The following is a 21,668-nucleotide window of genomic DNA, read 5'->3' as shown; positions in this document are numbered from 1 at the left end:
GAATCAGTTCCAAATCCAAGGAGATGGATGTCAAAAGCAATTCCTGCAATAAGCAAATTCAACATGCAGACTCAATCCTGCCACTTTTCCTCCCCCTTTAAACAAAGAAGACCCACACTTTTTTTCCCCTCTGAAGGGCCCTCAGTATTCACAGAGAAGGGAGAATGAGTGAATTGCTCTATATACACCTTTCTAAGAATGCTCTATGAACAGAGATACTGTGTACAATTATCACTCAAAATTAAAGGAATCCACAAAAAAAACCCAAACACTTAAAACATCCTGACTTACAAATGAGCCAAATATTTTATGCAAACAGTTATGACATAAAACTGGGTACATCATGTGTTATTTTCTGTATTAAATGCAGCTACTAAAGAAAACTATTTCAAGGTTGCTTGATAATGTAATTTTATTCAAACTGTATTAAATTATGTATTTACTATGTATACTGTAAATTTTTATAACTGTATTTTAAAGACCCAAAGAGGAGTTAGTTATCCAGAACACATACTTAATATACAATACTTGAAGCAACAAATATAGCAACACATTCGACAAAAGCCCCTTTGGGCAAGTTGCACACGTGTAAGCAGATTGCTGCAGATTGGATTTGACTCTCAACCAAGCTTGCAAGATGACAGAGAATTAACCTTTAAATCCACCTTCTTACCTAAAGAAGCCTTCATGCAAGGCTACATTTATTTCTTACTCAAGGACACCCTAAATATGTCCTTGTACTGTCATCTATTATGTAAGTACAAACTGTTCAAAATGTAATTTTGTTAAGTAATACTTGTAAATAGAGTTCTCAACTTATTCACATGAGTGCATGTAAAATGTTCATAAATACACTGCAACCATCTCTGCTGTTCCTTTTTCCACATCAAATACTATAAATACTTTCTATACATATATCTACAGTGAAAAGTACTTATCAAAAGATATATTTTATACAATAGTAACTTTCCTCAGAATAACATGAAAATTTAATTTAAAAAAGTTTGTTCTTCGTATCCAAAGTAATTTGCACCTGACAGAAAAAAATACCCACTGTACTTATTCATGTGCAGACTGTTTCTTGTGAAACATAACTGAATGAATCTTTAAAGATATGTTGCACCTTGAAGAGGAATACAAATCCAGTAAGTTTCTCAAGCAATATACATGCTTTACTTGTATATTTAGGATTACACTTTAAAGAAGGATTAACATTCAATAAATGGAAAGGAGATCAGAAGCCACAGATAACACAAAAGTCACATGTACATCTCTGGTAGAAAGCCACACACGTATGTTTTACATCAAAAATACCAACCAAATTTTTATAAATGGAATTATAAGACACATCGCATTTTAGCTGAAATTTAAAACAAAGTCACAATAAACTGAACTTTTTAAAGGATTATGGGAGACATTTCACAATTTACTTAATTCAAGCAGAGTACATATTTGATAAAACTTGAACTTCTCCAATAGCACTTGAAAATACTTACAGAGACTAATACCTGAATATTAAAGTCTACATGGCCAATAAATTTAAGGCTATTACCTCTTGTTAAATAAATTAAAAATACAAATATATTAAAGTGTATGGCTTTAAACTACTCACAGAAACTTACAAATGCTCCTTCATAAAAATCTGACAATACCTGAAGTTTGGGATAAAATAAAAAGCAGTGAACTTCTGATGTAATGTTAATAAACCATATTCTTGTTTGTTTAAGTCTGGGTGCCATATATCTTTTGCACTGAAAGAGTTATTTCTCTTGTTTCATGAGTATGCAACCTATCATAAGAGACAAAGTTTTTAGATTTGAAGCCTTCTACAAAGATAATCTACCCAAATGGTTCATATGAGTGACTGTAGAAAAAGTATGCTGGAAGAAAGAGGTCTCTGGTAAATTATGACTGGATTTCCAGACTTCCATCTTGACAATTCATGAAGAAAGTCAGCCTATATCAATTTCAAGGTTTAGAGAAACAAGTCTTGAAAATACTCATCAAACTCCTCCTCCCTGTAAGAACAACAACAACAAAAATGTCAAAGACAGTTCTGCTTTGGATTTTTACCTAGGAGATAATCTTTGTATGAAAAATATTTAGTAAACTACTTCTTAGAATTGTAGAACATATAGATAATTTTGAATTATTCCAATATCCTTCACAATTTCTTGACTGAGCAACAGTAGTGAGCCGTTAGGATTTACTTATAAAATAATTAACAGCATAGTAGAAGGTAAGACAGCAGTGGTATCAGTGGCTTGAGAAAGGTTTTCATCCAGAGTTGTGTTATGACTCCTCTTTAAAACACATTCTTAGGTTAGCATGAAAAAAGATTTGACATAACTTTAAATGTCAGATTATTCATCGAAACACTCAGGAAAAATCTCTGCCTTTGCAGTTCTGAATGGACACTGCACATTTTACCAGCTACAAGTTCACAGGATCAAACTAACCGTGATTTTTCATCTGCATCTTGTAGGGGACCTTTCCAAAAGTCAGCATCTGAAGGACCATCTTCTGCATCGCTGTTATTAGAATCTGTTAAAAAATTTAAAGTGTTTATTAAATAAATTGTAAAATATTTAATCTTTTTTTTTTACTTAGATGGCATATTACTAGGAGCAATGTTTAACTACAATCATGAGAATTAACACTTTGCCTTGCATAAAATGAAAATGAAAATGTTTTGCAACTTTAATCAATTTACCATCAAAAAGAGTCTTGGATACCATGAACTAACGTTTTGGCCAAACATAACAACAATTGCGTGAAAACACTGCTCTCGACACAACAGCAGCACAGCATTTTGTTCCTAAAATCAAACAATCGCAAACCCAGAATTACAACAGAGTTTCAATTAATGACATTAAATGGATCAATTACCTTATTTCTACTTAAATGACTATTTATATCGTGACTTACCAGTGAAATTGTCAGAAAACACGGATTACTGCATAACTGTTTTGTGTAAGTATATAGGAGTGAAAACTCTTATCAGAAGCATGCACTGACCTAGAAAAAACTGATCTTCCAATAAAGCTTTCCTGGCAAAACAGAAACTTTGGGCATGGTCCAAGTCATAAGAAAACTGCTTCAGGTCTTCCTGTAGCTAACTGTGAAAACCTGGAGCCTCAAGACATCCTTAAAAACGTACAGCAGAGCACAGAAATCAGTAGAAACACTCAATCCCTTCTAGACAGTCTGCAGCAAGAATTGGCATGACCAGAAGACAGGGTTTTTTTAATCAAAAAGAAACTGGAGACTGGAATTACTGAGCTAGAGAGACAACCAGTGCCTAAAGAGTTACTGAGACTGAGTGCTCGTGCAACAAGTAGGTCTCTGAGGTACTACTGGTGGTAGCTGGAAAAGACTTTATTAAAGCCTAGGATGTATTTAAAATCTTTATTTTTTTGAGCAGAGTACATACAATTCTGTGAAGGAAAATGTACTAGTTATTATATCAGAAAAGTACTTTCCTTACACAGCACAGATTACACAGCATACATTTGCATACCTGGACCCATGCAATTAATAATGTACCTATTTTTGCACCCTCTACTCTTTTCTGGAACAGTCTGACCTCTCATTTTTCTGATTATTTCTATTCTGTTATCTGCCCACATTTTCATTCTTTGCTTAAACAATTTCCTTCTTAAAATTCCCTACAGTTTTTCTCCAGGATATATAAGTAATTAATTTGAACCTTCATATTTGTTTGTTTGCATGCAGCATTTTTATCTTATAAAATAATAAAAAAGTCAGCTAATAAAACTAAGATCAATGACAAATGAAATAAAACAACTAATTACAAAAACATAAGAGATATTAAAATACTTTACCTTTATCAGAACTATCTGAATCTTCTGAAGAAACCTGATCTGTAAAGAAGCACCAAGATAGAAAAAAAAATGGTAAGCTTACCTTGGTTATCCGTTATCTTAAATTGTTCACAAGGATTACACGCAGTTGTTCACACACATTGTTTCACAATGTATTACACACAAACGTGCACAAACATGCACAACCACACTCAAAAAAAGCAAGCAAATACCGAAGTAGAAGGATTTTTTTTGCATGAGTGCAAAGGTCTCAGTTTTAGTTCAGTTATGTTATCCCAAGATCTGTGGTGTAAAAAGGTTATCTAACATTTCCAAAAGGTTTTCAACCCCAAAGTCTCATGAAATGAAATACTTCACAACCCTTTCTGGTATGCAATGTCCAATTCTTGGACAAATTTTCCTTGTAATGCATATTTTTCAAAAGGCTCTCCCTCTCTGCTACATATAAGAAATTTATCTTTTTTTTTGCACCTAGGAAATTTTACCTCAGAAATTTATCGTTTTGACTACCTGTGTTAGAATCAAGAAAGTTACATATCTCTATATATAACTAAATGTATTTATCTATATAATTATGCATCTATATCTATGCAGCTATAGGAAAACTAAGGTTCAACTAACACATTTGTATATTTTAATAACTGAAGGATTAAAACTTAAATGTACCTTTATGGGTCTTTTTTTTGGACTTCTTTTTTGTTGAATGAGAAAATTTAGTCTTCTTATTTTTTGGCTCTTTAGAGTCCTGTACAGCTGTGCCTCCTTTCTTGTGTGCTTTGACTTCTTTCCTCCTTTAAAAAAGATGAATATACACCTTCTCTATTATATGTACTTCTTATGCAACAGGAAATCTGAAGCATTTAATTCAGTCAAACAGCTCTCATTTTTTCAGAAACCTAACAGTAGCTAAACTGAAAAAAATTAATTTGGTTTTAAAAAGAAAAGTGCTATAGAAACACGAGCTCTAGAGCTGAAGGCAAAGGGCAGGAAATGCTAAACTCACTAATATGACACTGATACAGACAACAAAAACAGTGCACTGGCAAACAAACATTAAATACAGAAAACAATTTTATAACATGCCGAATTCTTACTTATTTTGAGTTTTTTTCTTTTAGCAAACAACTTTGTATATGTGTAGTGAGAAAAACACAGTTAATACAGATTTTAAAATATATTTTCATATTTGATAGCAACAAAACCTGAGGTAGAGGACTCTCAAGCCTAAGAAGCTGCTGCAAACAACCAAGCCATGTGTTTTATTTTCAGCATTACTTATACTGGTTTGTTGTAAGAACATAGGCTTTTTCCTACTTCTTTGTAAGAAGAGGTCAGTGAAATTCTTTCAAAGTAAGTATTCTTTGGAACAGTCAAAATGTGTGACCATGCTTACTCAGAACTCAAGTGGTTTTACGACTTTAGTTCCAAAAATCAAGACAGATCAAACTAATCTCAGTTAATGAATTATCCCTCCTAATATCTGCCTACACAGTGCTCTAGTGAAATTGCGTATGAATTAACTTTCAAAATGGATTGACTACTAGATGCACATTTGATTTGTGTTACTTTAGAAAAGAAATCATTGTTTCCTGGCTCAGAGGTTTGCCTTTCACATGCTTTGCAGATAATTGTATGGGTTAATTACTGAGACATGGAACTAAGTTAATGCCACATCAAAATTTAAAAAATCATAAAACCTGAGTGTCAATAGCTGTGGAATTCAATAAGATTACAGATACTACATAAAAAAACAAATTTAAAAAAATCTAATCTTAATGTACACATTTTGTAGGTTCAAAATACACTAATTTTCTCTCCAATTAATAAGTGATTCTCAAAGAAGAACAAACATTCAAATTCAAACTTTCCAAGCACAGTCACTTGACTCACACATAAAGCCACTATTTCTAGTAAAAGGAAAAGCATTTCAGCTCTGAAACAAAGCAAGAGGGGAAATTTAAAAAGTGTTTTGCATAAATGTTCAGATAAGGAAAATAATCACTAGGCTGAAATTAAGCAAATGAAACTTCTGTGGTGGTAGGGATGGGATTCTTCCAATTTGAGGGGTTTTGCACTTTTGTTAGTGCAGTCCCTAACTCTCAACAGGGACAAGTCAGTGACTTTATAAGAACTACAGAACGTTTATGCTAGTTCAGCATAAATGAAGTTTCTAATCATCTAGGTGAAGTCTTTCCCCTATTTGCTGTTCATCATAACTGTAACCTATCAATAATTCACCCCCCATATTTTAAAATATTTCATTACCGGTGATGAAAGTTTAGTTTGTAGGAACATTCTGGACATAGTCCTGAAAAAGAGAAAATAAGAACATTGCAGCCATCATTCTGATAAGCATAATTAACAAAATTTAGAAGCAGATCTTTCAGTTCCAGTAGCTTTTCCTTCAAAACTGTAGTTACAATGTAATTGCAGCCAGGATTTAGAAAAATACCACAACGAAATTCTTCAGTACAAACCCGGATTTTACTAAACCTGGAGAAAGATCACAGGTTTAGCATTGGCAACTATTCATTAAAAAAGTATCAGTGCTTATCACGTACAGACATCACATTTTATGTGTCTTAGAGCTTTGCCAGAGACCAAGTGCTCCTACATGGAGCGTCTTGCACACAAAACAAAAAAACCACCATTAGCTTGTTTTACACAAAGTAACTGTGTAAACTATGGTAAGTTTAATTATGTGATGAATGTATCAAAATATACACAATACTGAAAAAGAAAATCCCAGTCAAGATGCAAGAATGGAAAAGAAATTAATTAAAGATAAGAACTTTGTAAGAAAACATAAATATTAAAATCCGTAGAGCTGAAGGTGTGTAAGAAGTTGTCTGGTCCAAAACCCTAAGGACTCCTAAGGGTTGTAACTGAATGAGCAATGACAATGCTGAAACCCTCCCTGCAATGTCGTACTGTCCATTAAAACTAGACATGCCTGTATACAGAACAGCTTATAATCAATTATTCTAATTTTATGACATCATTCATTATACAGTATGAAGTGGTCAATCTGTAACAACTTCATTATATATAATGATAATAGCTGTTCTCTCTAAATCAAGACCATCATACTACCACCTGTGATTAAGAAAATTATATCCTATTCTGCATTTTTCACTTTGCATGAGCTAATATAACTGAGTCTTGTTCGATGGCTTTTAAAGCACAAGATATTTGTCTTCTTTTAAGTGTACATATCCTTGAAGGGCTGACTTACGCAACTTCACAAGTGCATTCCTCTTTTCACCATGCTCAACGTAACCAAAATTCACCTCCCAGCTCTTCAGGCCTTCTTGCTCATCACAGTGCTTATTTCCACAGGAAAACTGACCTGTAAAGAGGTCAAAACCAGCAAAGTGTGGTTCAATGATTAACATGCATAGGTTTAGGCTTGTTATTTCCAGTTTTGCTCAGTTTTTGCTTTTTGTGTTCCATTTCTTTCAAACAAAAAAGAGTGTAAATCTAAAAATAACATCTAGAGTAAGGAAACAATAACAGAGAACAACAAAGCAATCAATCAATCAATCAAACTTGCCTAATGCTGCCTATTTGCAAAGAAAAACAAAACTGAACTGTGTTTTGAAAGGTATGGATGAAGATAAGATAAGAAATAATAAGCCTAATACTGAACTCTGAAAAAATGAATGTTACTAGGAGACATTCTATACCCTAAATAATTACTTACTTAGTAGTGGTCATGGATTAGGAACTGTGATACAGACATGCATCTTTAATGACATCAAGCTATTGAAAGTATCATACCAAATGAAGATGCCCACATTCTTATTTTACCTGATACACCAGACATACAACTTGTATTCTAATGACCTTTCATAAACACCTTTCTTTCAAGAAAAGGAAATTCAATTTTGTAAGAAATGATATGTCAGCTTTAATAGCTTCCTTCAGTTCATTATGTGAAAGGTAACAATGATTTTAATACAATCTGCACATAACCAATGTTGTTTACAGCACTGACTTCCTAATATTGGAGAAATAGATACATATATTCCTTTTGCAGAAGCCTGATTTGTATACAGGGCTGGTAGAAGGGATGTGAAGAATGTGTATTAATAGGCTCACAAGCAGGACTGCTGGTGAACGATTAACCTCAGAAAATTCTGCTTAAGCTGCTAACTAGTGGATTGGCAGTGTCCTCAGATACTTCAGTTCTGCAATGAAACACCACTTGCAATGTGAACACTTGAAGGCACCAGCAGTGGTTCTCATCACCACTATTACTGACACAGCTAAATTAAGTACATACAATGCAAATTATCAGACAGGCAGGTAAACGTTTTATTAGATTTGAGTAAATCAATTTATATTGCTGATTTATATTTGAAAATAGCATTGAAGACCCACGCCTTTTTTAAAGGATAGTTTAGAACCGCACTCGGGAAGAGAGTCCGACATCCGTGAGCGCGTTGGGTTCTCGCGCCCTCCAGTGGTGAAAGGGAGGATTTATCAATTCTTATATTCCATTGTACGCTTTCCATCAGCATTCCATTGAAAAGCTTGAAACATGTAATTCTGCACTTTTTGCCACATTTTAAAATATGGAGTACCAGATATTAAAATTATAATGCAGCTTTAAATTCTTTTCCCCCATGAAGACATAAAAATAATTTATTTCTCATTTAATTTTAATTATCTTTTTAAAGCATTCAATAAAACACACACCAAATGTAACTATCTGGTAACATAATCTGTAGTGCTGAATGCAACATATTACTACAACCACCTTTAGAAGTTCTAATCTTTATAGCTTAAAAATCCCATCATTAATGTTTACACTTCCTAATGTGAAATATATATTTTTAAAAACATAAATTTTTTTTAACTTTCTGTAGTATACTATAATAGAGCTGTTTACAGAATGCAGCTCTCCACAAAACTGTAGCTGAGAGACACTGCTCAACAATATCACCCCATACGATTTTCTTGTGTCTGCATCCATGACTTCTGAAAACTACACACGTATGAGGATCCACCCACAGGAAGAGCAATCTATTCACCTCATTTTCTTGCTTGTTCAGCAACTTGAAAATGCCCAAGCACCTAGGCCATGGAATGGGGACTGCTGTGCAAGGTCCCAGTAACACACTGGTAAGAATTCACACACAGAATTAAGCTGCTAATTCAGAAACAGGATTGGGAGACATGATAACCATTCCCACTATTCCCATTGAGGCTTTCAATTCCAATTTAACCTCAAACAGAAGAAACCTTAACAGAAGAAACTTTGATTAAAAAGTTAACCTTTTGCAGAGCAGCATTGGAGAAACTATTAATAAATAATTTCCTGAGGAAATGTACTGAGACACTTCAATTAAGAGTATTCTACATTATCAAATGTGTTATGGTGGTGTTCACTACAAATCTGATCTTTTGAGAATAAACCAAATGTTCTTTTAATGTTAAAATATGCAGATCAGTGTGCACTCTAGACCTATGTGCATAAAACAGCAAAGTTGGAAGTTAAGTCAATTTATCGTCCATTATTATCTGATAAACTTACCAGTATTGTCAAATACCGTCTTACAAAATTATGTCAAAAAGCATCAAGAAATGTAATAAAAAATGAAAGATAGCATTACCTTTTCCTGAAATTACTTCTTTCTCATGTCGCCATCTAAATCCAAACTGTTAAGAACCAAAATTAAGTTGTAAATACTCAATGTATTCAGTATCAGAAAGAATAATTTCAACTGACTGAATTCCTGCATGTGGTTCATCCATTCAATCTCAGTCAGAAAAATTTAATTTCTTTCTCTTTTAATTAAATATATCTCTCTGCCTCTGCTTCCCAGAATGATATTTTATTTATAAAAATACTTTACATATTTTAATTTTCACAGGAAAGTCTCCATACTGAAAAACAATTACAAAAGCAAAAATATTAACATTTCCAAGTGGAAGACAAGTTGGCCTAGAAATCTGGAAATAAAAACAAAAGAATAAAATGTATTCTATTTAATGACCAGGTGTCAAACAGATTTCATTTCTTGGCAATAGGAGACATTTCCAATCTGTTAAGCTGCAAAACAAAGCAGAGACAGCAAATAAGAACTTTTCTAGAAAAATAAGACAACAACAAGAAGAAAACATTTCAAGTCCAATGCATATCAAAGTAAAGCTTAGATGCAGAGCTAATGCAGCTCCCTTGCTGCATCACAAAACTGACAATAGAATTAAACTATCTGACAATACAGACGGTCATTTATCAGCCTGAAAGCTTGCAGACAAGATGCACTGAAGGTTCAAAGACAACCTTGACCTAAAAATTTCTTATCTAGGGAAAATGTAAGGAGTAACAGACCCATCACAAGCAATAGCTGTCAGAACACACTGTCTCTAAGTAGCCTCATACCAGAGGTTCACATTGGCATTTGATTAAAAGGAAAAGATTGTATGTCCTAACCACACAATGAAAAGTGGGATCATGGATCACAAGGTCCTCTTTGACTGCAGTGCCAGCAACCAAGATGAGTGCAAGTGAGTGTGTGAGCAGCAGTGAAGACCAAGCCAGACCATCAGCAAGGTGAAGGGCCTGGGAGCATGGAGGGTGAGCGAGTCTGCATGGGTCAGCTCTGGGTGTGAGAACACCTCTGTATGTCTAGGGCTGACAGCACAGGGGGTGTGCTGCGAGACTAGGGGAGTCTCAGCCATCTCTGTGTGCATGTGTGTGTGTGTGTGCGTGTGTGTGTGTGCATGTGTGTGTGTGTGCATGTGTGTGTGTGTGCATGTGTGTGTGTGTGCATGTGTGTGTGTGTGCACAGCCATGTGTGCATGTCAGCGAAACAGCCTGAACCAGCAACATTTGCAATGTGGCTGCAGCCTTGGGGGTTCATATATCTTAGAGCTTCTTACTGTTTTCTTCTCAGCTTCAGCCTTTGACAAGGTGCTCTGCTTATTTTTCAGACCTCAGGAGAGACGCTCCCATGAAACTTGCCCTTATAATTATCCAGTATTCCGGAAAACATAATTTTTTATTGGAAGAAAAATTCCAAAAGAGATCTGAGCTACAATCTCTATGCAGAGATCTTTAGAAAAATTATCTGACTTGAAGATTTTGTTGGAGCAAAACAATTACAGCTGTGAAAAGCCAGATGAGCATGTATGTGCAAGTCTCAATCTGTGCAATATAAACGTTTAAAACATTACAGAAAACTGACCTCCAACTTTACTTTGACACCATCTAAGCAGGATATAGCACCAACAGAATCAAAGAACAGCCCAGGCTGGAAGGCACCTAGACAACCATTGTTGTTCAACCTTGTTCAACTATTCATGGGAAAGGGGGCAGAGATGAGATTATCCAGCACCCTGTGCAATTGCACCTGCAAAACCTCCAGCTGTGGGGATTGTAACGTGCCACTGGGGAGGTTGTTCCAGCAAATCAATGCTTCTACTTTCTTATATCAATATGAAGTACCATCATATAAAGCATCAACAACTATCATACAAAAAGTTGGCCAGCTAAGAAGCTTGTTATCCACCCTGCAACCTCTCATAGCACCAGCACTGCAAAACAGAAGGCACAAGGGGCTAAAGATATCCAACAGTTTCTCAAAATGCAGAAAAAAAAATCAAGGCAGGAAAAATCTGAAAGCACAGACTGCATTCCATTGGTGCGAATGGGATCAGCAGCCCATTTCAGACTTCCAAGAAAAAAGCCTGCTTTGAAATCCTTCCCTACCAAACATAGGCATGGATAAATCAGTAATTGAAAAAAAATCTCTTGTTTTTCCTATTTTTCTAAGAATTTCTAAGAAAGGACTTTCATACGATCAGAATGTATTTGAGAACAGAAAGCATAAATATTTTACGAACTGCATGACACAGCAGTTATGCTGACATGGCAATTCCAAAAATATAGGTAATGACTTATGTGTATAAATGGGAATTAAGAGTGACCTCAAAGTTAGGACAGACACACTTGAAGTCTGACAGGGAAATACTGTTCACACAACACACACACACGAAAAATCTAGGGCAGAAGGGTTTCCCACAAAAGATAGCAAACACACGGAAACTTGGCACAGCAGTGAAAGAAACAAAATCTGTAAGTCTGCTCCAGGGAAATCAGCTAGGGGACAGAGAGGACATTGAGCAATATGAAACAGCTATAGGAAAATAAAATGAAATTTACTCAAAAAAAGGAGGGAAGGCATCTTCAGCGTTTTAATTTTTGTTAATTTTAATTAAGTGTTCACATTTTACTGTTCCAATTGTCTTTAGATGACTATCATCTTTTCTGCCTAATAGAGTTAAGCCCAGTTCTTTCAACTATTTACCAGTTAATGTAGTTTTCAATACTATAAATAGTCTAAAAGGACTATATAGACACTGTTTACAGCACTGGGTTACTGTGTGTTAACACCAAGACATATCTGAGTTAGCTAAACTCTTTGCAAAACCACAATAGAAAATTCCTGTATGCTCTCTGACTAAGAAGTTAGTCAGCCAAAAACTTGGAGAAAATAAAGGCTGTTCCAGTTAAGAAGAAAACCTGGTGCTGGAACTGGGCTGTTTCTCTTAAGAAATTCTATTTATTTACAAGGCACATACAGATCCTGTTTCCACAAACAGAAAAAAAGAACAACCAGCAAAAGATGCTACTTTAGAATAGACTTTTCCAAAATTGTTTCTGCCAGCATTCAAGTACAAAACTCTTTTTAGACCTTTTTTTTTTTAACAGTAACATTCCAGGGTTTTCTAGGCTTCATCTATTGCTCCTCTCCAAGCAACCTCTCTAGCCTTCTTCCTTTAACCCCTTTGCTTTTTCTGCCTTTTTCACACACAATGTACCTCTTCATAAAACACCATCTGACAGAAATGCTCGTATTCCCACAGAAGCACATTTTTGGGGCAGTGACAATGCTTGGATTCAAACTGCTGCTGCTTATTAAGTAACTTGACAAATTCTCACAACTCTTTCTCTAGGGAAGGGGTACAACATTCCAGTTTCACAATGTATCCACAATCATAAGGCAATTTTTAAAAAGGACATACTTCAAAACCAGTGTGATTTACAATAATTAAACATACCTTATTCTCTTTGTATCTGCTGAGATCTGCTATGCAGTATTCTTTGAACAGTTTATCATAATACTTCTTTGCAAGCCTCTTCTCCCTATAACAAAAGGCATTTTTTTATTAAATACAGAACATGACACAATTCACTTTACATTGTAATGACATTAACAAGATGTTGTTTCATGCAAAGAACACAAGTTGCAGAGAAATGAAACAGATACACACTTATTAAACTAAGGAGTAATTTCCATAAAATTGGAAAAATATACATAAAATAAATCTGCAATACATACTAAACTATGTTTTTTCAAACTCAGATTTCTTCAGAGTTTTCAGAACAGTCATTTGAATCTCAGAGAATGCACAATTATTTATTAGTTTTTCTGTCATCAACTCATGTTGCCACTTGAGCAATATTGCAATATGAAATACCTCCTAATGGTCTTTCATTTTCAAATGCATCAAAGATCAAAGAATGATCACTAAGTATGCACAGTAATTCTTATTAGTAGGGGACACTACAAATTTAGTACAAGTGATCTAAAAATAACATGTTCTATAATATTTTCAGTACCAATTCATGTCTGCTTCGTCTTCTTCATTCCACAGGAATCTGTGGTTTTCTCTAATAACATCAAGATCCGTCTTGTCATTTGCTCTATAAAAGGACACACTTTTTTTTAGTACAATGTAATATTAAAGTGAAAAGTCCATCAAATAATAATTTGGTAAGCATCAGTATTCCACAGTTATGATCTCCACCCCACAGCATAAAGGGATACATTGCTATGAAATAAAACTACCAAAAATGTATTCCCTGGCACACCTGTTCCCTAAAAACAAAAAAAACCTCAGGGTGGGAAATGGCCACTGCAATTGTGGATGACTTGATCCTATCTGAAAACACTTTTTATACTCTTTATTGAAGACAGTAATTTTAAAAGGCAGTTATATATATCTCTAAAGAAGGTTATCATTATTCTGGACAATGGATAGCATTTTTGCACATTTCAAAAGTATTTCAGACTCTTATTTTGAAGGTACTGACAGATATTTCTCAATGTACCTTCAATTAATGCTCACCTGTCATCTTTCTTTTTGCATAACAAAACAAGAATAATTCAGCTCATGGTAAGGTCTTATCTAAAAAACGAAACAATGCAATTTTGTTTTTTTGGATTTACAATTTACAACTACTGTAGTTACCATTTTTGACCAAAAACATTAGTAATTTCACACACAGCCACATCCACTTCTGCCCCTAAAGCTATAATATATATTTACCAGCTTGACATAACAGGGGAGCTTTAGGGTCACGAGGGGAAAGTTTGCTAATGGTTCTCACCCAGTTCGTCGGAAGTCCTCTATTTTGCCACCATAGTATAAAATGTAGTCATGCACTAACTTTTTATGTCTTTCATACTGAATAAAGCAATTAAGGATTGTTTCAGAACTTATCTTCTTTTGTTTTACCATAGCTTAAAACTAAAAAAAAAAACAAAACCAAAAAAACTTTTTGTATACTTAAGAGAAAGACGTTTTTTTCCTCACAAACAGTTCAGTAATTTCCGGAAAGAACAGAATTAATTAGCAACTTTTACTTAATAACCTCTCATAGAAGCTACTTTCCAAATACAGGAATTCAAGACAATTTCATGTTTAAAACCTCATTCAGCTGCCAGACCTTTATAAAACTGTCTTCCTTTATCAAACATGCTCTGTACTCATACACACAGAAACTTGGTTTATTTTCTCAGCTGTAATTTAGACAACAGCTTCTCAGTATTGCAGTTTTGGTTTAGAACAGGTTTGTATTTCTGCATTATAAAAATAGTCTGGCTACTAAAATGGAACAATTTATTACATTTTTACCGTCAACATACAAGTAAAATTCTATGCTTTAGTTTGGAGATGAAAAAAAATCATGGAAAATTATGTAATGCTTTTTAGAATACATTGGTCTCAGAGACATAATTTGAAACACATTTTGTACCACAATTTGAGCAAAATTTGTAATTATTTATTCAGAAAATAAGCCTCTTCAAAAATAAAAACACTATATATGCCTTCTTTTTCAATTAACTTGTATCTCAACAACAAAAAGTAGCTCTTGTGAAGAATGACTCAGTATCTGGTACTGCACTGTCAACTACTGTCATAACTGAGAAATCCCAGTATTTTACCATAATGGATAACCTGTGCCCCACCTTCAAACTTGAAGAAAATGAAACAGAAGGATACAGCACTCATCGATATCAAGTGAAATCTTCTTTTTCTTGCTTCTTCCCTGTTAATAACAAACATGCTTCAGTGAAAGCTATCTTTCCCTTAAGGTAAAAAATATCTCACAAAAGCAGTATATAAAAGATACCTATCACATTCTTCAGCTGCGAATTGTCTGTGAACCACACTGCCTTGCTTTGCTTTTTGGAACGGCTTTACCAGAAGGCCATCTTCCTCTATTCTAAAGGTAGGTGGGAAAAAGGAAGAAAAGTTAGTCAAGAACTTTCCATAAGCAATAGAATTTCCATATGCCAAACCTTCCACTAACTTGATTAACAAAAACTGTTATATTGCTGGTTTCTACATGAATGAAACAAAACTTCAGAACCAATATCAGCTTGGACTTTACCTCATTTGCAGAACAAAATCAGAAAGGCAATCACTTACAGTTAGCATTTAAAGGAAAATGCTTAAAACAGCCACTTGTAATATTTATTTTTATCAATACTATCATTATAGAACCACAATGAAAAACCTCCAGAGTTTCACTCTACATTCTAAGTCCTCTACAAATCTCAGCTACAAATCTCAGCTACACAGCAAAGCAGGAACAGAAAGGACAGTGTGCTCACTGAATGAGAGTGACTGCTAATAACCCTATCCCACCCTTCCATGCCAATGGCCCATCACCTCATTAAACAGCTCTGCCTCTGGTAGTGCAATCACATGAATCACAAATTTAAAACTCAACTGCCATGTTGTGAACCATACTTGTTCTAAAACATAGAACTAAAAATACCTTAAGAATTCAACAAAGTAATAAAAAGTTAACTATAAAGAGATGCATTTTAGCTAGTAAAAGGTATATTTAATTAGTTTCATTCATGAGTAGAGGGGAAGAAAAGATTTTTCCATAATCATCAGCTGACAGAAAGAATGGAAGTCAGAAACTTGAAGAAAGCAAGCCAGAGAATTTGTATTCCAAGCTATGGAATAGAAGTCCAGAAACTAAGGGCATCATTTGCTCAAAAGGATCTGTAAGCACAAAATTCCCATAAGGAGACTCCATAAAACAGCAATTTGGAAAAAATTTAAGACTACTATTTTCCTTAAAGTGAAAATAAATATCATCATAGAGCAAGAAGATATATACATAGAGTGAACCCACATAAGAGCCCTACTGGGAATCAGCAGTAGTGTGCCAGAACAAGGATAATGATGGTATTTTTGAAAGGCTCCTGATGGTTAGTTAATATTCCACCTCGAAAGTGGAAGGGTACAATGTATAATGGCCTTCTAAAGAAAACAAAATCTGAACAAAACCAGTCACTGTTTTAATGGAGAACAGCTATATTTATAAAATAAATGAAACACCACAATGCCTGCTCTTATTCCAACGATTAAAACATGAAATTTTTTTCCCAGAATGCAGTCAGACACTACAAAATCCATTCTTTCAATTTTTCTACAAAGGAAAATATGCAAGCGACCTAAGAAAGTTTCCAGAAAGTCTTCTTAAATAAAGTCCAGTAAAAAGCAAGGGAGAGACAGGAAAAAGAAAAGTACATGCATAATGTAGGCCAAATGTTCAGTATGGTGCAGAAAGTGTCAAAGGACTACATTGCCAAAACAAAATAAATACATAAATAAATAAAAATCTTTACAATATAAGGAAATCAGACTACAAATTTCCAGGTCACTAATTGTGGGAACTACTGAAAGAATTAGCAAAAGTCATCTCAAATAAGAGATATGCAGTTACACTTCAAGGATTGAATACAATACAATTCACCAATTCCCAGGTCTCTTCACAAATTAAATAATAAAGAAGTAGCATTAGTTCTTCACTTTATATGTTTTATATCTACAAAGCCTGCTACCACTTGGCCTTTCTTCCCTTGCTCTCCTAGCAGTTCCATTTGTCCTGATGGATTCATAGTGAAGTGAACAGTGCTGCCAAATCCCAGCAGTGGATACTAATGCTTGGAAAAACGAAACACTCTGCTCCGAGAAGTGAGGAGGATATAGACAACAGATGGAGATGGCAGAACAGATCTCAATCAGCTGCCCCTAGGAGATGACAAGCTTTGGCAAGCTTGACATGAGGAGATGCAGAAATCAAAGAGATTGATTTTTTCAAAAACCATTTCAACACCAGACTTTACATACAACAGCATCATCTTCTATGCACACGAAGAGGCCATTTGCACAAAATGTGTAATGCAAAGTGTTAAGTCTATACTACATTACCTTTTAGTTTTTTGCAGAGACTTCTCTCCACTCTCCTCATCACTGAAATCAGAATCATAGCCTCCATGGCCATGTGCCTGAAAATAATAGACCAGTCAATATATCTGCTAATGTAACATGGATATGGCATAATTACAAATTAGTACTGTCTATCATGTATAAATAAAAGAGAAAGACGGAGAGGAAGCAAAAAAGTGCAAATTCTCACATACGTCTAAATGAAGCCAAATTCAACAGACAATGCAGAGCATATTCCAAATAACACAGGGTAAAGAAAGACTGTCAATCTGTCTAAAGATCCCTCTATAAATAATTTATATGCAGATGTCCCCATATTTAATCTTCGCATAGATGCAGAAAACCAAAAGTATGATAAATACCTTTGGATTTTAATTTCAATGTTCCTTATACAAGAAAAAGGTGAGTATTCTCCCCAGGAGCAAGTCTTCCATGGGGCTGGAGGACAGCAACCAATATGCCCACATTATAAACAAAGAAAGATGGGAACAAAAGTTTCTTGGGCTGTGGTACAGCATTTTACATCATTAGATCTTATACTGGTAATTGGAAATCTGATTGAAACTATAACTAAAATACAAACCAATAACATGCCTGCAAAAACATACCACCTAATCAGCACAACATTCCTACCAGGAAATGAAGTCTTTTTTTCCATAAACTTTGGGACTACAATGTCAAATTAATGCCTTCAGCAACTGACTGATGCCCAGATATATCACCTCCATTTTTCAAGGGACAATACTATGTTCAATTCCTTCGGCAGAAGCAATGGTTTAAGTAGAACCTATCTCCTCTCCCTCACTCTTACTCTGGTACCTTCCTTCCAGTCGCTCAGTTACAGTTGTGAAACTACACATGAACGAGACAAAATAACTCACCCAAGTTACAAAGGAACCTATCCAAAAAAGAGTATTTTAACTCAGGTCAGTTTTCTGACAGTTCATTCAGAGCCCCTGCAACCAGCTACACCAGCCAGCTGAAGGGGTAGCACACGGAGAGTGCAGCCAGAGCTGGGAACTGCATAAACCAGCACAGACACCAAAAAACACTTTTACACGACTGAGGTAAAAACAAGAGGGAAGGTTATTACATATCTGCATGTGGAAAGGCTCAAACACACACTCCCTAAGTATCTTGGTAATTCAGACTGTGAATGAGAAAAGAAACATATTTGACTCAGCTGATTCTTACATTACTTACAATCATACCCCTTCTTAGACAAAAAGCTGAGAAACACAAACTCTGCAAAAAAGACACATCTCTTCAGGATAATTTTGATGAGGTGCCTTCTCTTGTCTACTGACCCCAACAATCGATTTGTATCGTGCAGAGTATGTAAAACACTATCTTCTCAAACTGACACTGAAGGATTGGTTTTAAGATTTTTTTAATTTTTTTTTATTATTGCTAACAATAAACTAATACTGTAATGCTCCTTCCACTCTTGAACTCTTCTGAAGAACACATAGCTTGCATATACATATATATTTGAACAAAAGCAAACCAGAACTTTCTGATTTACCTTTATGCTTTCTATTTCCCAAGAAACAGAAAAATTATCAGTTACCAGACACACAAACAAACAAAAGTGCAGCAGATGTCAGTGGTTGTCATGCACTGGCAAAAGAGCAGCAATGGTACTAAGTTCCATAGCTGAAGTGGTTCTAATAGCCAGCCTACCACTACTTTTATTAACGAAGCTTATGTGGTCTTTAGAAAAGGCTGAATACTCTAAGAGTGTGCAGAAAATATATTTATATTTGGCCTCTAAATTTAAAAAATATCATGGTAATCCGGGAATGTTTTAAATAGCAAAAGTAATGCTTCCCAGATGAACACGGAGCTTCCTTCACACTCAAAAGGGGAGAAGGTCCCAGCCAACACAATGAGCATGAAAGTCAACATGAGACAGAAGTAGTACAGAAAAAGGCCAAAAGAGGAAAGACCAAATGAAAGGAGATTTTCACTAAGTAGTTGACCAAGTTAACTGTGAATATAAGGGCAAGTATGGCTAAGGCAGGCATAGGCTGCTCTTCTGACAGGAAAACTCCACAGCGTCAGACATTCCTCTGAATCACTACAATAGCTCACAGACAAATTCAGAGTGAAAAAGAATACAACCCATGACTGACGTCCTGACACTTCTAGGTCACTCCTCCTTCGAAGGCAACAGCAGATGGGCAGGTACTGCACTGAAGCTGAGTTTGGCATCAGCAGCTCCAGCAGTGCCGGATGGCACTCTTGGAGACTGGGACTGAACAATTACTGACCTGACGCCTTAGGATGATATCAAGATGACCTGACTTTTAGGTAAAACATTTCATTAACTCCATCAAAGAATTGCATCCATAAATCAATCTTTCCATTTTGGAAGGACAATGTAAACACACACCTGCTTCATACTGTAAAATTTCATGACAGATTTCTTCCCTTCCCCACAAGAAAAAAAAAACCCAGAGAACAATCCCAGATAAAGAAAATGTATTTAACTGTAGTAAAAGAGGGGCAGATACCAAAGCTTTGTGCCCAAGCTAGCAGATGTAGACATGGGCATGCAAAATTGTCAACAATATTTAAAATAACTATTTTCACTATTTAATAAACTCTTTAATATAAACTTTGCTTTGATGGAATTTGTCAGACTCAGAATGCTTCTGGTAAATTATTAATATAAATACCAAGTGTTTTATCAAAACGCAAACATGAAAGGTACGTAACTTAAATGGTACCGTGTATTTTGTCTGTTGCATCAACTCTGAACTTTTTATTCCCAAACAACAAAACAAACTGAAACCACAAAATTAAAGCAAATACCAATATGTTCTGGGGTACATTTAGCTCACATTTAAGTAATCCCAACATCTTGGATTAACTAATAATGAAACAATCGGAGACAGAACAGAGTCCACTTAACTTAGGAGTCCTAAACCCCAGCAATTTAAACACAGTAAATAAATGAATGCTGTCCACAGCTGATGGCAGACATAGATACCAACTCTTGATCTCAATATAGGACACTACAGATTCCCCAGCACTGCATTTACAGCAGGTATTTACATTCAGAGAAGGCGTCTCTCTAATGAGGTAAATGCACACTAGTGAAATGGACACATCACAGTTCATGTCGGCTCCTGACCACAACATACAGCTGAACACAGAAAAGCAGTTAAAAAAGAAAAAAAAGTCAAAACAATTCTAGACAAAAATTCCCAACTCGTGGTTCCTGACCTCAGCCCTAATCTTGCTACTCCCGTCATAAGCGTCACTCTCATCCTTCCCTTTATCTGCCCAGCACACAGGTCTGTGCCCATGTCTGCTCACAGCCCAGATGTGGCCCGGAACAGGCCCGAGTGCTCGTTTTGATACAAACTACTCTGGGAAGGACTGAAGGGAGCGTGGGATCTCTAGGGGGCTTGACGAGCCATCCTGTCTGGATAAAGAGTGCCATGTGTAAAGTCAGAATGCTTCACCGTAACACACTCTTCCCATCCTGATGTCTATGAGGCTTTGTAGCCGCAACTTGGGGGAAAAAAACCTGAGAGTAAATTCAATTAGCTTCAAATTTACTCTTCCTTGTAGAATCAACTACAAGGAGTGCTTGCATATACTGTACAGTGAACGGCCCTGACAAAGAGAAAAGCACCCACAAGATACTGCCCCTTTATTAAAACTACGAAAGAAGAAGCAGGAGTAAAAGGTAGGCATCAGAAGACCACGACAGCGAGGATTAGAATTTCGTGGAGCTCCACGGAGAAAAGTCACATCGAACGCCGGCCCGTGTGGGTCCAACGCGACTTTGAAGCCGTTCTCACGTCCTGGAAGCCGCCCAGTCCTCTCCCGGCCCGCCTGACCCGTCTCCCACCGCCGGAGCGGAGCACGGCCGCGAACCCCGGGCAGCCCGTCCGTGGAGGGCAGCGCGGCCCTTCCCCGCCCGCCCCGGCCCCGCCGCCATGGAGGCCGCGGCCTCCGCCGGGCCTGTCCCTGCCGGGCTCCCTCCGTTCCTCCCCCTCCCTCCTGCCCCACTCACGGCCGCGGAGAGGCGCAGCTGGTTGGGCTCCATGGCGGCGGCGCGGCCAGGGCCGCCTGCGCCGCCCGGCCCTGCTCCCGGAGCCGGCACCGCTCCGCGAGCCGCTCCCGGAAAGCGGGGCAGAGGCGGAGCGCGCCCGCGCCGGGGGCTCCCTTCCCTCCTCCCTCCTTCTCTCCGCGGCGGGCGGGCGGCGCGGGGCAGCGGGGCGCGGGGGAGGGCGAAGGCGAGCCGGCACGGGAGGG

General features: G+C 36.4%; 1 protein-coding gene across 2 annotated transcripts; it reads right to left on the bottom strand.

Moving 5' to 3' along the window:
- Positions 1–394: 394 nt before the first annotated feature.
- LOC135418059 (protein FRA10AC1) lies at positions 395–21,558 on the bottom strand. 2 transcript variants are annotated; one of them, XM_064662906.1, is made up of 14 exons: positions 21,427–21,558; positions 17,379–17,455; positions 15,277–15,369; positions 15,147–15,192; positions 14,251–14,327; positions 13,480–13,563; positions 12,918–13,002; positions 9,464–9,509; positions 7,081–7,194; positions 6,111–6,153; positions 4,512–4,636; positions 3,846–3,884; positions 2,460–2,544; positions 395–2,018 (listed from the first exon to the last, which is right to left on the bottom strand). In XM_064662906.1, exons 1-14 carry the CDS (start codon positions 21,457–21,459, stop codon positions 1,976–1,978), a joined length of 990 nt encoding a protein of 329 aa, XP_064518976.1. In that variant the 5' UTR covers positions 21,460–21,558; the 3' UTR covers positions 395–1,975. The 2 variants fall into 2 exon arrangements, with proteins under 2 accessions (XP_064518976.1, XP_064518977.1); XM_064662907.1 differs by lacking the exon at positions 21,427–21,558 and adding an exon at positions 18,119–18,139.
- Between the last annotated feature and the right edge of the window lie 110 nt (positions 21,559–21,668).

The sequence above is a fragment of the Pseudopipra pipra genome, chromosome 8 (assembly GCF_036250125.1).
Source record: "Pseudopipra pipra isolate bDixPip1 chromosome 8, bDixPip1.hap1, whole genome shotgun sequence".
In the NCBI taxonomy this organism is placed as follows: domain Eukaryota; kingdom Metazoa; phylum Chordata; class Aves; order Passeriformes; family Pipridae; genus Pseudopipra; species Pseudopipra pipra.
The sequence above is the reverse complement of the archived record's forward strand: the minus strand, read 5'-3'. Positions and strand labels throughout refer to the sequence as shown.